This window comes from Solea solea, chromosome 19, assembly GCF_958295425.1.
Source record: "Solea solea chromosome 19, fSolSol10.1, whole genome shotgun sequence".
Lineage (NCBI taxonomy): Eukaryota > Metazoa > Chordata > Actinopteri > Pleuronectiformes > Soleidae > Solea > Solea solea.
Window position 1 is genome coordinate 12,471,696 of NC_081152.1, and position 14,209 is coordinate 12,485,904.

At 42.6% G+C, this 14,209-nt stretch overlaps 2 protein-coding genes across 9 annotated transcripts in view; one reads left to right on the forward strand and one right to left on the reverse strand.

Annotated features, from left to right (window-relative positions):
• unc5cb (unc-5 netrin receptor Cb) overlaps nt 1-8,308 on the forward strand; it is a 164,472-nt gene extending 156,164 nt beyond the window's left edge. For all 6 annotated transcript variants that reach the window (XM_058616649.1, XM_058616646.1, XM_058616648.1 and 3 more), the window contains 5 exons: nt 1,905-2,138; nt 2,778-2,927; nt 3,796-3,960; nt 4,862-5,040; nt 6,378-8,308. In XM_058616649.1, coding sequence (XP_058472632.1) covers nt 1,905-2,138; nt 2,778-2,927; nt 3,796-3,960; nt 4,862-5,040; nt 6,378-6,537 — 888 coding nt within the window. In that variant the 3' untranslated portion in view covers nt 6,538-8,308. The remainder of the gene's footprint in view (nt 1-1,904; nt 2,139-2,777; nt 2,928-3,795; nt 3,961-4,861; nt 5,041-6,377) is intronic.
• A 45-nt stretch (nt 8,309-8,353) lies between these two features.
• bmpr1bb (bone morphogenetic protein receptor, type IBb) overlaps nt 8,354-14,209 on the reverse strand; it is a 61,581-nt gene continuing 55,725 nt past the window's right edge. For 2 of the 3 annotated variants that reach the window (XM_058616654.1, XM_058616653.1), the window contains 9 exons: nt 13,954-14,137; nt 13,415-13,517; nt 13,156-13,258; nt 11,971-12,067; nt 11,738-11,882; nt 10,846-11,038; nt 10,447-10,744; nt 9,828-10,224; nt 8,354-9,511 (listed from right to left, as the gene is read on the reverse strand). In XM_058616654.1, coding sequence (XP_058472637.1) covers nt 9,386-9,511; nt 9,828-10,224; nt 10,447-10,744; nt 10,846-11,038; nt 11,738-11,882; nt 11,971-12,067; nt 13,156-13,258; nt 13,415-13,517; nt 13,954-14,137 — 1,646 coding nt within the window. In that variant the 3' untranslated portion in view covers nt 8,354-9,385. The remainder of the gene's footprint in view (nt 9,512-9,827; nt 10,225-10,446; nt 10,745-10,845; nt 11,039-11,737; nt 11,883-11,970; nt 12,068-13,155; nt 13,259-13,414; nt 13,518-13,953; nt 14,138-14,209) is intronic. The other variant, XM_058616655.1, reaches the window with a different exon arrangement.

A 14,209-nucleotide genomic window follows, 5' to 3' on the forward strand; every position in this document is an offset into this window, starting at 1 on the left:
CCCTCCTTATCGTCTCCTCTTGGCTCTGTCCTCACACGTGCACACACGTGCATACACACAGAAATGACCATGCCCCGCCCCGCCCCCACCTTCATGACAAAAACTGCCTTGACAGTTGTTAGAAATGGTCCAGTGATCGTCTCCATCTTAAACGATCGCAGGTGCAGACAACATAGTCACAAACTTTGTTGCATGCAGTGGTTTGTTGACACCTTTGTAAAAAAAAAAAAAAAATGGATCGATCAAATATAGTAAAATAATGATAAGTATGAATGTAGTACCAGTGAAAGCAGAATGTGAAGGTATGGAAAAACAAACACAAATTTAAAATCCATTCACCTTCTACCGCCGCTTTACTCTACACACAAATATAGGCTCCTCACATTAAAATCTCCTCCCTAACAGCCGTTGTGATGATATGACTTGTGGTGCAGTAAAGAGAGCGGGCCACACACACCTTTGTGACGTTGATGAATTACCTGGGGTGAGCCAATAAAGCTCGGTGTAAATCAAATCATTTTCAGGAAGGAATAACTATTGATTACATCTCTGATCTGTCAAGAGATGCAGATGGTAATATCCAAGGCGATGGCGCCCGCCTTTATACGAGCTCCACGTCTCAGTGAAGCCGGCCGCGATGCTGCACGGGCGAAAGCGTCGCCGCAGACGACACGGCCTGTCACAATATATTCATCACTGTGGTGGAAACAGGCGAGATGAGCTGCTCTGAAGTAATTCATGGACATTATAGACACATCCTCCCACACACACACACACACACACACACACAAATGCACCATACACACAGTGTCGTTCAGGAACCATGATGAAGACAGGAGGTCATATAATGAGGAACATGTGGGGCTTTCCGCACGAGTAACTACAAAGATTTATCCTCCTGCGCGGTTGATAAAAAAAAAAAAAGAATCCCAGCTGATGACTGCAGTCAGAAACTTATGAATAGATCATACAGAGTTTAAGTCTGTGTTTGTTTTGTCCCCGTGATGCGAAAGTCTACTTTTCCCACTGTGTTTTCTAATTATCCCCCCAATAAAGAGCCCCAGTACGATTCCCCACGAGCAGTTAAAAGAGTCTAATGATCAGCCATAATACTGCTGTTAAACGGCCTCGCTCACAATAAAATACTGTAATTCCTCATCTGTCTCTCATAATAGGCTAAATTAATGCCAATGTGCAGCACACACACACAGGAGTGTTTGGATTAGAGAGAGAGAGAAAGACAAAGATGCTGTTCAAGAGAGAGGGGGCTACACAAGCCCTCTCTGACCAGTCTTAATTAAGGAGAAATACGGCGTGGCATTAGTGCTTTTACGGGGGTCAGCTGCAAAATAGTCTTGTTACTCGCTCTTCCATTACCTCACATACACAATGGCAGAGTGTCCGACATAAGTTATACACACGAGTGTCATTTCTAAAAGACACGGCTTGAGCAGAGAGGCTGCGACCCCTAATTGTACTCCCCCCGTTTAAGTGAGATTATAATTCATTTCACTTTCAATTAAAATCAGCCACAACCTCAAAGTACCAGTTTTTTTAAATGAATTTAAAGGTTATGCCTTATCACTCTATGTGACTTTTTAAGTTGTTGTTATTTTAAATACTTTACTTAAACTAAGTCGCTCGATCAGGTTTGTCAACAAAGCAAAAATCACCAACTCTTCTTCTTCGGAGTAACAAAGATAGTTACAGGTAAAAGTTGCTAGAAATATAACTAACAAAGTAAAGTACAGATACGTGGATTTTGTACAGCAACAAAGTAGTTGTACTACATTGCAACACGGTGTGTCTGAATATCTCCACTGAATTGTAAATCCACTAAGCATTAAATGAGATGTGGCAGAATACCCACACTTGTCTTTCTTTTCTCCGTGTTAATGCCGCAGGATGTCGTCGTGGTTGGCGAAGAGAACTTCACGACGCCGTGCTACATCCAAATGGACGACGAGTCCTGCCACATCCTGACCGAGACGCTGGGCACCTACTGCCTCGTGGGCCAGACTCTCAGCGCTGCCACCACCAAGCGCCTCAAACTCGCCATCTTCGGCCCCGTCACCTGCCCCGCCATGGAGTATCACATCAGGGTCTACTGCCTGGACGACACGCAGGACGCACTCAAGGTAAACAAGCATTTGCATTTGTCTTTCGGCAGAATTAGCGTCAGTTTCTTGGTGTTTATGAGTTTGTCGTTGTGACAGATTTGTTCAAGTGGGTGTGTGGACAGAGCCGGCAGATGAGGTGTGGGAGTCGAATGACAAGTCTTTTGTGTGTGTGTGTGTGTGATGTGTCACAATAATGAAAGAGGGGCCTGCATTTGAATAGGTGCTCCTGCTGCAAAGATGCAGTTGCTATGTTAACACAAATGTATCCCTGTACTCCACTGTTGTCTCCTCAGCTCAATTCTGTTTAATACCTCCATCTACCTACATAGCGCAAAGATAAGGGCAGATTATTATACTAAGCAGGGATATTAAACACGGTTATTACGTTTGGGAACGGGTAATGAGAAGTGATAGTGATCCTACTGCACGGGCAGTGGAGCCGGCTTCAGATAGCAGCTCCAGATTCCGACTCATGAAGCCCACAGGGAATAGTGTTGAATGTGCCATGGAAATGTTAATTTTTGTGAGCATTGGCAAAAATAAATAAAGAAAGAAATGAATAAATTACATTACAGTGTGTAGTCATACAAAAGTGGGAAAGTAAAATGTGTACAATTGATATTCTAACAGAGGGTGTGTGTGTGTTTGTGTGTTCAGGAAGTGCTGCAAATGGAGAAGCAGATGGGTGGAAAGTTGCTGGATGAACCAAAGACACTCAACTTTAAAGACAGTACTCACAACCTGAGACTTTCCATCCACGATGTCCCCCACACACTGTGGAAGAGCAAGCTATTGGCCAAGTACCAGGTAAACTGCTCATACCCAGCTAACCGTGTCCTGGGAATGTTACCTATTGCATGTGAGAATGTTCCCTGAATGTTACCCCTAGGTTCTCCTGTGGTTGATATGGAAAGTTTTCCTAATGTTCCCCTAACGTTTTTGGGTGCACATTTGTTCCCAGAACGTTACTTTCTCACAACCTTCATACAACCTTTAGAGAATGTTCTCTTTTGGTTCCCAGAATGTTTTTTGGAATGTTACCCGTTGGTTGTGGGAACGTTCCCTGAAGGTCCCCCCCTAGGTTCTCCTGTGGTTTATATGGAAAGTTTTCCTAATGTTAGTTTTTGGTTGTACATTTGGTTCCCAGAACATTACTTTCTCACAACCTTTAGAGAACGTTCCCTTTTGGTTCCCAGAATGTTCTGTGAACATTACCTTTTGCTTGTGGGAAGGTTTCCTGAAGGTTCAACCCTAGGTTCCCCTGTGGTTGATATGGAAAGTGTTCCCAACTTTCCCCTAACGTTAGTTTTTGGTTCCCAGAATGTTACTTTTCTACAACCCTCATACAACCTTTAGAGAACGTTCTTTTTGGTTCCCAGAATGTTCCCCTAAAGTTACCTTGTCACAACCTTCATCACAACATTATTTATTAACATGACAGCATTTGGTGCATGTTATACTCATTTATTATTTGAAATACATTGGTAGTCATACTTTGAATGAACAGGCAAAATTGATAGGATTTAAAAAAGTTTTATTTTCAATAAACCAAGTAAATGAAAATAAAATCAAGCTTTTATACACAGTGCTTAATACATGTATTAGAAAAACAAAAACAGGTGTCACCGTCTCTAACAGACGAGTAACTCCCTCTCCCTTCTTCACACGACTGTAGGAGCTTTCCTTTCAGCAGGTGTGGAGCGGTGCACAGAGGAACGTCCACTGCTGCTTCACCCTGGAGCGCTTTTCTGTCGGCACGGTGGACCTGGCCTGTAAGATATGTGTGCGCCAAGTGGAGGGAGAAGGACAGATTTTTCAGCTGGACACCACACTGTCAGAGGTAAGATCTGACGCTTACATCGTCTGTTGATGAAAAAGAACATTTCTCCTCCTCACAAACATCTTTAAAGACACACACGTACATTTTATTCCATTGAACCGTGCAGTCGTGTGTTCATGTTGTAAATCTCTTGAATATTTAGTATTAGTTCTCATTTATAATGCAGTGCTGCTGTAACTTTGCAAATTCCCCCCCTTGTGGAACTAATGAAGGATTATATTATCCTATCTAATAAAAAAAAAATAAAAAAAAGCCATTGTGACCTTTGAACCCACTGTGTGCTCATCCTCTGTTGTGAGAGACACTTGAGTGAATTGACCCACACTCCCGTGAACCCGTCCCGCATGTTTGCTACGGCTGCAGAGACTGATGGGGTGGCAGATAGGAAGTCTTGACCCTGCGGCCTTCACGTAGCTCTGCCTATGACAAACTGATGCAAAGCAGGGAGAAGCAGAGGAGGAATAATTACCTGCCAGTCGTGCTCTTCTTTATTCACTAAGGCCATCTGGCTGGCCGGGAGAAAAGAGTGTGAGGGATGGTGGAGCACTCGGGCTTTGTGCTCGGTAATGAGATGAATTACAGGACAAGCAGTGCGGCGCTGTGTCCCTGCCTGGCCTCAGTTCATTTGTCTCCGGGTCTTGCTCGTGTTGCTGTAGCCACTGCTCCAGTACTTATCCTCAATGCAACACTTAGCTTGCATCAATAAGTGAAATGAATGGTTTCCATCTTTTAGAGGAACTAGAGGCGCAATATTTCCCTTGCTACAAATCCATTTGAGCCACATCATATTTTGGTTTTCTGTTTAGTTAAAATGTCAATGCTGCCTGCAACAAGGGAGGAAAAACACCAAAACACTGTGCTTCTCCTTCAACCTCTCATTTTCTCTCTGTTTTTCGTGCAGGATTCCCAGAATATTGACACGTCCCTGCTGGACCCTGCCAGTAACATCACCACACTAGTTGGGCCCAATGCCTTCCGCATCCCTGTCTCCGTCCGGCAGAAGTTGTGTGGCAGCCTGGATGCGCCGCAGAACAGGGGCAATGACTGGAGAATGTTGGCCCACAAACTTAACGTTGACAGGTTTGTAGGAGATCAGCGGAAAGGAGAGTGAAGGAGTGACGACAGAGGCGATAAGAATGTGCAATATAGAGTGTTTTATATCCGCTTTTTCTGCAAAACCTAGGCAATCTGATGCAAAATAAAATTCTATTTATAAAAACTATATAAACACACCTAAGCAGGATGTACTCAAAATGTTTAAATGCATTTAAACTTGCTTTTATGAACAAAAAGAAAAGGGAAAAAAAACAATTATCAATTATCGCTACTTTATATCGCGACTAAAAATGCGATATAAAATGAATCTTAACTTTGACTCAACAACACATAAGACGAAGAAAAACCCAATTTTTAAAGCCTGAATATGAGATCTATAAACACCCACCCACAATAGTGCAAAACAAACAAACTAAATTGCTCTCCTCTTCAGCACGTTTATGTGCGTTTATTAACTGCCAGTGTTTTTCATCATAAGGAGGCAACAAGATCACGTTGGAAATAAAAGCCGTTCGCTCATCTACATTCATTTGATTGTAATTGTTGTTTAGGAAGGAGGTTCATGTAGATGAGCAGCCGCTTGAATTGAGATTAACTCAACTGGACTGAGCGAGAAGACAGAGAAGACGGAGAGGAAGAAAAATGACTTCAAAACACCACTCTGTGTGTGTGTGTGTGTGTGTGTGTGTGTGTGTGTGTGTGTGTGTGTGTGAGAGAGAGATGGTAGTGGTTTGTTCACTTATAAGGTCCCAGCCCAGCAGGGCGTCCTTATCACAGGCAGCAGCTGCAGATTGAAGAGACCACTGACAGAGTGTGGCGTGCACAAAGGCAGAGAAAGAGGGGGGAAGACTTGAACCAATCTTATTCACTGTGCATACTGTCTGTTGATTCAGAATGGCCGTGTGTGTCTAATAATATACAATATTATACAGCCTATTGTTCTCTGTTTAAGTGTTTGCTAAAAAAAAAAAAGGGGAGAAAAACAAACCTTCCGTTAACTTGTTGTTGTTTTTTTATTACACAAAGAAACAGAAGCTCATTTGCACTTTCCAGCACTTTCCAGTTTCTCTTCCAAGAATTACATCTTCCTTTTTTGCTTGTTACAAAACAACTTAACTTACTGTAAAAAGTACAAAAATCCACACCTTCTTGCTGCAGGAACCATGAAATCGTGAAGGGAGTCGATGTTCAATTGAAGTGGCACAGAGGGAAAAAGAAGGATTGACACTTTAACACTAATTTACTCACATAGCAGGGAAACTAACGGAATATATAACAGAGTTATGTTACTGTACATGGTGGAGTCACCCAGCTGAACCTAAACTCTCTTTATCTCTGCTCTGTCACTGTCCCTCACTCAGGTATCTTAACTACTTTGCCACCAAATCCAGTCCTACAGGAGTGATACTGGATCTGTGGGAAGCCCAGCATTTTCCCGATGGCAATCTCAGCCGCCTCGCTCAGGTACTTGAGGAGATGGGACGTCACGACAGCCTTGTTCCCGCGATGACTGAGCACTGACATCTGCCCGCCAGGGAATGTGAAATTCCAGGGAGGAAGAAGAAGACATAAAAGGCAAAAAAACAAGAGCTGGAAAAAGCCCGAACGCAGCAGAGTCATTTGGCATCACAGTTGACAAGTGCACACACACATACACACACACACTTTCAGACACTGTGTGTGCATGTGGTGGTGGTGGTGGTGGTGGTACACTCAAAGAAATAAGAAGATAAAAACAGCTAGGTCTACTCAGCCATGACCCAGTTAAACATTGGCAACAAAGGGTGTATAAACTTGGGAGGGTAAACAAGAATCTGTGCCAGTCATTTCTCTCTGGCTGATCCTCTCTCTCTCTGGTAGAACAACTTGATATTTTTGGCTCTGGTTTCCTTGGAATAGCGATGAGCGGATGTATGTGGATGATGCCATCGACCGTCAGCCAACAGTCTTTGAGTGCCGACACATTACCAGGGGTCAAAGGATCCAAAGGAGCATGGCTTTGTTCAGAGGGGGGAAAAAAAAGCACCTCTCACCCTCTGGAAAACTGGTCTCCATAGCAACTCCATGGAGTATGTGTTCTGTGATAACATAGTATTTAATATGTCTATTTATACATATCATTCTTTTTTGTTGTTGTTGTTGTTGTTGTTTTTGTGCTGCCTCTTAGGGAATACTGTGTAGTGTCCTCACATTTTTTTTTTCTTCTTTCATTATGTTTGATTGTGTCATAGCACCCCCTGGTGGACTCTTGCAGTTATGACTCATCCTGTCAGCCACACATGTACATGTACAGAAGATGATGTAACCATTTACCATTTTAGTGTTGCTTTTGTTACTAATATTATTATTGTTTATTATTATTATTATTATTATTATTATTATTTGTTACGTAGATTTCTTTTCAAGTACGTTTGCTTCTTTTGTTGCACGTCTTCAAAAATATTCTTTTGATATTCTGAATTTTTCCTAATCAGGTCATTTTTGGCTAACTCCACCAGTACTTTTAAACGGAAGGCAATCACACATTGTGTTCTGAAACTGACAAGTGACGGTTTGTATGTGGTGCGAGATTCACGAACGAGACCAGGCAGGAGACGAGAGGCAGGCGCTGTTGAGGAGTCGATCAAATAATGTATATTTTTATAGGACCAATGCAACTGAATACAACTGCTTTGTACCAAAAATTGACATACAGTGTATGAGATTAAATTTAATATACACAGTGATCATCCTAATGTCAAATGTCATTTCAAAAAAAAAAAAGAAAAAAGAGAGAGACTTTTCCTTTTGTTTGTTCTGAACTGAATGACTCGTCTGCAGTGTTTGGGGCGAATCACGTGGATTTTGTGTGGTTGTGCGTTCACGTACGGACGCCGCTGATTTCACACTGACTGTGCGTAAAGGTCACTTACGTAGTTTTCAAATGCATTTGCAAATGCAGACATTTCATTTGATTTAGCAGCACTTGTGATCCCTTTTTTTCAAGTGGTTTTAATCGATCGCAGTTGTCCCAGTTTTCTCCGTAAAGCCGTCTATGCAAACGTTGCATCTGCTGTTTTTTTTTTAAACAATCCTCAGTGGACGAACTTCTGCATTCCCTAGTTATTGTTCAGATTCATGATCATCATTATTATTATTATTATTATTACTGTTGTGTAGTGAGAATGTAGCCTGTCTGTCTCCGGCACTCACAGTGTACTTCGCGAATGCTTGCATTGTCATCTGTCAAGTGACTGTACAAAGTGTAAGAAAGAATTTTTAAAGACTAATAATAAATTATATTTATATGCAACATTGGAAACAAACCACACGGAGCACTTTGTTTTCACTGCGAGGATGAGCACGAAGCGACAAGGCTTTAGGACACAGTTTGTTTAATTAGGGAATGTAATCCAAATCCACTCGTACACTCTCATGATCACATTATGTACAGATTAAATAAGGCACATGCCGCAGTGGTAGAGTGGACGGGACATAATTCTGCATACAGACATTGTCAAAAAAAAAAAAAAAAACACAATTTTAACATCCAGCAAGTCAATAATTATCAATAGATTTCAGCTCAGCTATTTACAAATGAACTGTGAGTGGAAATTAAAGACACCAAAGAGGAATATGAAGGAGAAAGTTCACAAACTCAGTGATATAAACACTTTAACCCAGAGATCTTCTTTCAACATTAAAAAAGTAATTATCAGTAATAACAATAATAATAATAATAATAATAATTTTGAGCGGTCACTGGGCATGAAATAGTCTTCACTTTGGGAAATTGATAGTGAACTAAAAGACAGTCTACAGTCTGCTATGACATTATAGCGAGTAGTGACTGAGTCAAAACTTAAAAAAACAAACATGAAGGCAGCTGTGACGGTACAAAAGACTGCACATGAAATACTGCGATACTGATGTGTATATATACAGTATGTGTGTGTATGTATGGCTTTAGTCGGGCAGAGCAGGAGCTCCCTCTGCGTGGAACAGGTCAGAGGGATTTCAGTACCTGCAGTCTCCTGCACGGGTCCCTGTCCACATGCCCACCTGGACAGTCGGGACCCAACAACCGCTTAAGCTTTCACAGAAAGCACAACGTGAACACTTTGTCTGAGGCGCAGGTGACACGGGAGGTCACATCTCTCCAGACACAATAAATCTTTTGCCTCTCATTTTTCTGTCTCCCCATCGACCAAACACGTCCATCACTCTTGTTCCCTGTCACTTTCCTTTGTCCCAACATTGACAAGTCTCCTTTTTTTTCTTTTTTTTTTCTTCTCTCCTCTCCCTGTCTTCTATCAGCCAGTGTAAGCGGAGCCCTGCCAGTGGCAGTGACCAGTCTCTGAATGATGAGAGCGTCTTTCTCGATCCCCTGTCACATTTTGATGTCTTGGCACTCCAACATCTTCGCCAGGGTCTTCTTCACCCTCAGGGCTGTGAGGCGCGAGGCCGGGTTGTGAGCCCAGCACTCGGACATCAGTTTCCCCATCTGTCGTAGACACTGAACACACAAGCGTACACACACACACATGAGAATATAACAACACCAGAACAATCTGCTCTTATCTACCAGCCTTTTTAAACAGTTTATAAGCTGTATAGACGTATACATATACATAGACTGTATATAAAAAAGTATTTCTAAAACATAATTTACATAGGCTTCCATTCAAATTGATTTGAACAGTGGGTCTACGAGGTCCCGTTAAGCTAAATGCAAATGCAAATCGGTGAATTATCCCTTTAACTCAAAAGCAGGGCTGCTCTAAATGATGTTTCATATAGCATAGGGAAATAAAAGATTTTTATTTAAATACCTCATCACTGCTCCAGCGATTAGCAAACGAAGGTCTCTGCTTCTTAATGCACACAACTTCCCTCATGTCCTCATAGGAAGGATCAGTGGGCACGAGGTCGTGATAGGGCAGCTGATACTCCTCCACAATGCCTGCAGGAAGAAAGAGCACATGCGTGGGTATCAGTGGGATCATTAAGAAAAAAACACCCAGACGATGTTTTAAAAGAAAATAAGGCTGACCTCCAGAGATGCAGCGTCGCACCATCTCCCAAACAATGAGACCGAAACTGTACATGTCGGCCATGATGAAAGACTGGAAATAGGTCCTGTTCAGGGTCTCGTCCAGCACTTCAGGCGGCATGTAGCGCTTAGTCCCGACGCGCAGGTTTGGAGGGATGTCCACTTCGTTTGTGTCACTGAGAGACGGAGAAAGAGCAGGCACAGAGTGAACCACTTTATGTCAGAGATACACCTTAACTCTATTAAAATGATGTTCAAAGTCTGTGAAAGTCAGAGAATCAGTAGACAACTGGGTGAGAAGAGGCTTCTACAGTTCTGAATGTTGGTTAGGTTTCCTGTCCAGTTATTACTGATACAGTGAGAATGAGAAAAAGCCTTAAAAAAACATCACGGTGTACCTGTTAAACTTGACAGCCAGGCCCAGATCTGCTATACAGCAGGAGCCGTTCTTTTTAACCAGGATGTTTTTACTCTTCAGGTCTCTGTGCGCTATGGCCGCTTTGCCCTGTGTGCCGTAGATCTCGGTGTGCAGGTGACAGAGGCCTGAGATGGAGGAGTAGGCCAGTTTCAGCAGAGCGTTGACGTCTAAGGTGTTGGACTTGAGGTAGTCGTACAGGGATCCATTCTCGTGGTAGTCTGTGATCAGGTACAGCTGAGTCCATGAGCCTGTTCCTTTAATGTCGGCCGCTATGAATCCTGGGGTTGGAGAGGAGGGAGGATGGGAATGAGCAACACACACACACACACACACAGATAGGATCATTAAATTGCAATCAGGCAAACAGACGTTCCCTTACCGAGTATGTTGTCGTGTCTCATCAGGAAGGTCTGATAAATTTCCGTCTCTCTGAACCAGCTCTCTTCCTCTGTGGTGAAGAAGACTTTGACTGCCACTCTCTCTCCTCTCCATTTGCCCATCCAGACCTCTCCGTATCGCCCTTTTCCAATCTGCTTCACCATCTGAATTTGCTTGGCAATGGTTCGCTGCACCTGTTCACAAATTATGATAAAAACTTAAGTACAAGTAAAAGTACTGGTCTAAAAATGTACTCAGGTTAAAGTAAAAAAAACTAGCTTGTTTAAAATGTACTGAGTTACTTGTTTATAACATGGTTGGGGTTCTTTCTTGTGCAAAAAGGACAAGGGGACGCAAATCTCACGTTAATTGTTTTTAATTAAAGGCAAACCTTTACAAAGTAAAGTGCTGACTAAATGAAATATTTAAACACATAATGTATCAGTCGAAATGGGTCAAAGGTCACAAATGCTTTCATTCACTGCCAAAGTTTCCGGTGAATTTATTTATTTTTTTAATTCAGGCCAACGTTTTTATACTCATGTGATTCAAAAATTTAAAATTACAAATTTTATAAATGACTTTAAGAAGTACAAGTACACAAAAAAACCTACTCAATTACAGTAACACGAGTAAATGTAATTCATTACCTTCCATTACTACTTTACTGGATCGCCACAATAACAATACTAAGATAGTAACAAAACAAAACTTTATGCAATACAAAAAAAGCTGCAAAAATAAAGATCCTTTATTTTTACATCATATCATATTCTTTTACAAATGTATTCTACTGAATTTGCATACATTTGCAAATAAAACCCTTTTTATCACCATTAAATGCCCATGAAGCCCACAGACAACATGCAACATGTGCGCTGCTCTTTTCTTACCAGTAGAGGGAGACCTGAGCCTGAGCCAGACCCTGTGCTCCGGGAGTGCTCGATCAGGTCCTTCAGTGACTCTCCAGGCGGGATGTAGGTCTCGTCCTGCTCCAGATCGATGCTGTAGCGCGGCTGTGACTCCTGCCGCTTATACCTGCCGCAGAAAAGCCATGTAATGTGAAGTGCACGTCTGGAGGGGGTGCATTTATTGATTTTATTCTTTATATTATATTCTTTCTCACCTGAAGTAGAAAAAGACAAGGATGAGGCCAAGGATGATGGTGCAGACTGTGATTGAGATGAAGAGAGCCATGTACTGGATGCTGCTGTCCACATAATCTGAAAAAAAAAAAAAAAATGTGAATAATGTCAGTCACAGAGAGGAGAGTCAGATCTGATTAATAGCTGGAGGTCGACACTCATTTGTTCACTGTTATCAGCACAAACATCTGTCTTATTTTCATTGGCAGGGACAAGCTCCCCCCCCCCCCTCCCTGCCTCTAACCCTGTCCTGCCCCCAGTGTGTGATCGATCACATCCCCTTCCTGAATCCCACGTATCAGGTGTCACCGCACCGTTGCTACAGAAGCCCCCGAGGCCTGACGCAGCTCTGGGGCTCTAACCTTTCTGTTGAGCTCCTGTCCGTCAGGCACACAGACTTCTGTAGAGTGTCAGCGTGGTCTTTTAGAGGCTACTACTAAAAGTTTACATGTATTTATCACAGATCACTGACTGATTCTCTGGCCCTGCATGGACAGTTCATCAGTGCTTGTTCAGCTTATCGCTTATGTCTTGCAGTGTCAGATGCTCAGATTGTCAGTGATTCATTTAGCAAGTACAGCGTTGTCATATTTAGTCGTCGTCATGTCCGGAAATCTGAAAACTGTTTTGAGAAAAAACGTATTTATCTTATCACGTCTTCCCCCAAATCCTTTTATCAGAGTTTCGCTGAAGGTCGTAACAAAGTATGCGGGGGCTGTGTAAAACTGTAATGGCGATTGTGTGACAGAGACTGGGAGTGGGAGAGTGGGAATGCATGTGAGTGTGTGTGTGTGTGAGTGTTCCTGAGGGACAGATGGACAGATATCTCACATCCGTGCAGAGGCAAGAAACTCAAGCGGGCCCTGGGGAGAGGCTGTCCTTTTCATTAGAGAGTGAGAGAACAAGCCAAGCCTGCAGGCTCCGTTTCACCTGCCTCTCTCCACACACACACACAACCCCAAACGCCCCCCATCCCACCCCACCCCCACCCCCTGAAGTAGCATGTGCCACTTTACTCCAGCACCACACTGTGGTTTGTAACAGTTTAAACTGTCACTACCCATCATCGCCCAGCCAAGCACGGCACGGTTTCTAAAAAGCCACTCACGCTTTAAAGCGGGGCAGGATTTCAGTGTGGGAATCAGTGTGCGCACGCGGGGTCATACCTGACGTCATGAGCGGAGGAAGAGTGGGATGCAAATCTCGGTTGCAGTAGTCCTGGTCGGTGCAGCACTCCAGAGCTCTCCTGGAGCGCGACTTCCCCGTGTCCTACCACACAAATACACACATTTGTGCGTAAGTGTAAACATATTGTCTTTCAGACACAAGAAGACCACACTTTATTCCACAATGTGTAAAGATAGTTGTGGGTCTGACAAGTAGGATTCAAACAAGATAAAGTCACTCAAAGAAACATAGACTTACTCGACACTGGAACTCCGAACCAGCCAATCCTAAACATCCTGCAGTGAGAACGGCCACGCCGCCGTCCTCCTCCTCCACCATGGTGAAGCAGTAACCGTTAGTTCTACAAACACAGACACGTTGTTATCTTATATATTTGTTTAGCATCATAATGTATTTGATTTCTGCATTTTTTTAAAAAAACCTGAATTCTGTTCTATTATATTCTATAATCAATGTGTATATTGAGACCTGTTAAATAACATATCCTGCATTTCTGAACTCTGAACTCTTCTTCAAATCTCTGAACTTGACTCAGTAACTAAAACTGAGAAACTTACATAATATGTTGGTTTCTCAGTCGTTTTAGTCAATATATTTAAGTACATTATATATACATTTACATAGATTGTTTTCATTTTAGAATGACAATGCAAGCAGTTTCTTTCACTGACACAAATACTGAAAGAAATATTAAATTGAAAGACCTGATGCTCTGTCTCTTTGAATAATTAGTAGCTGTTGCAGAGAGTTATTTAAACAAGGTTACTGGTGCTTACATGCAAGTGTTGTTGAAGGAGTTTTCGGGGCAGTGGTGGTTGCAGTGGCACAAAAGCATGTTCTGAACTGAAACTGTGGCTGTGCTGCTGCTGCTGCTGCTGCTGCTGCTGCTGCTCTCCTCCGCCTTTCGCTCTGACCCCCGCTTCCGTCCATTCTTTAGCAACATGGTGTCCAACATGTTGGCTGTGCAGGGAGAAAGAGAGGAAGAAAGAAAGAAAGAGAGAGCGTCTGGGTTTAGTTCAAGGCCAGAGCAAA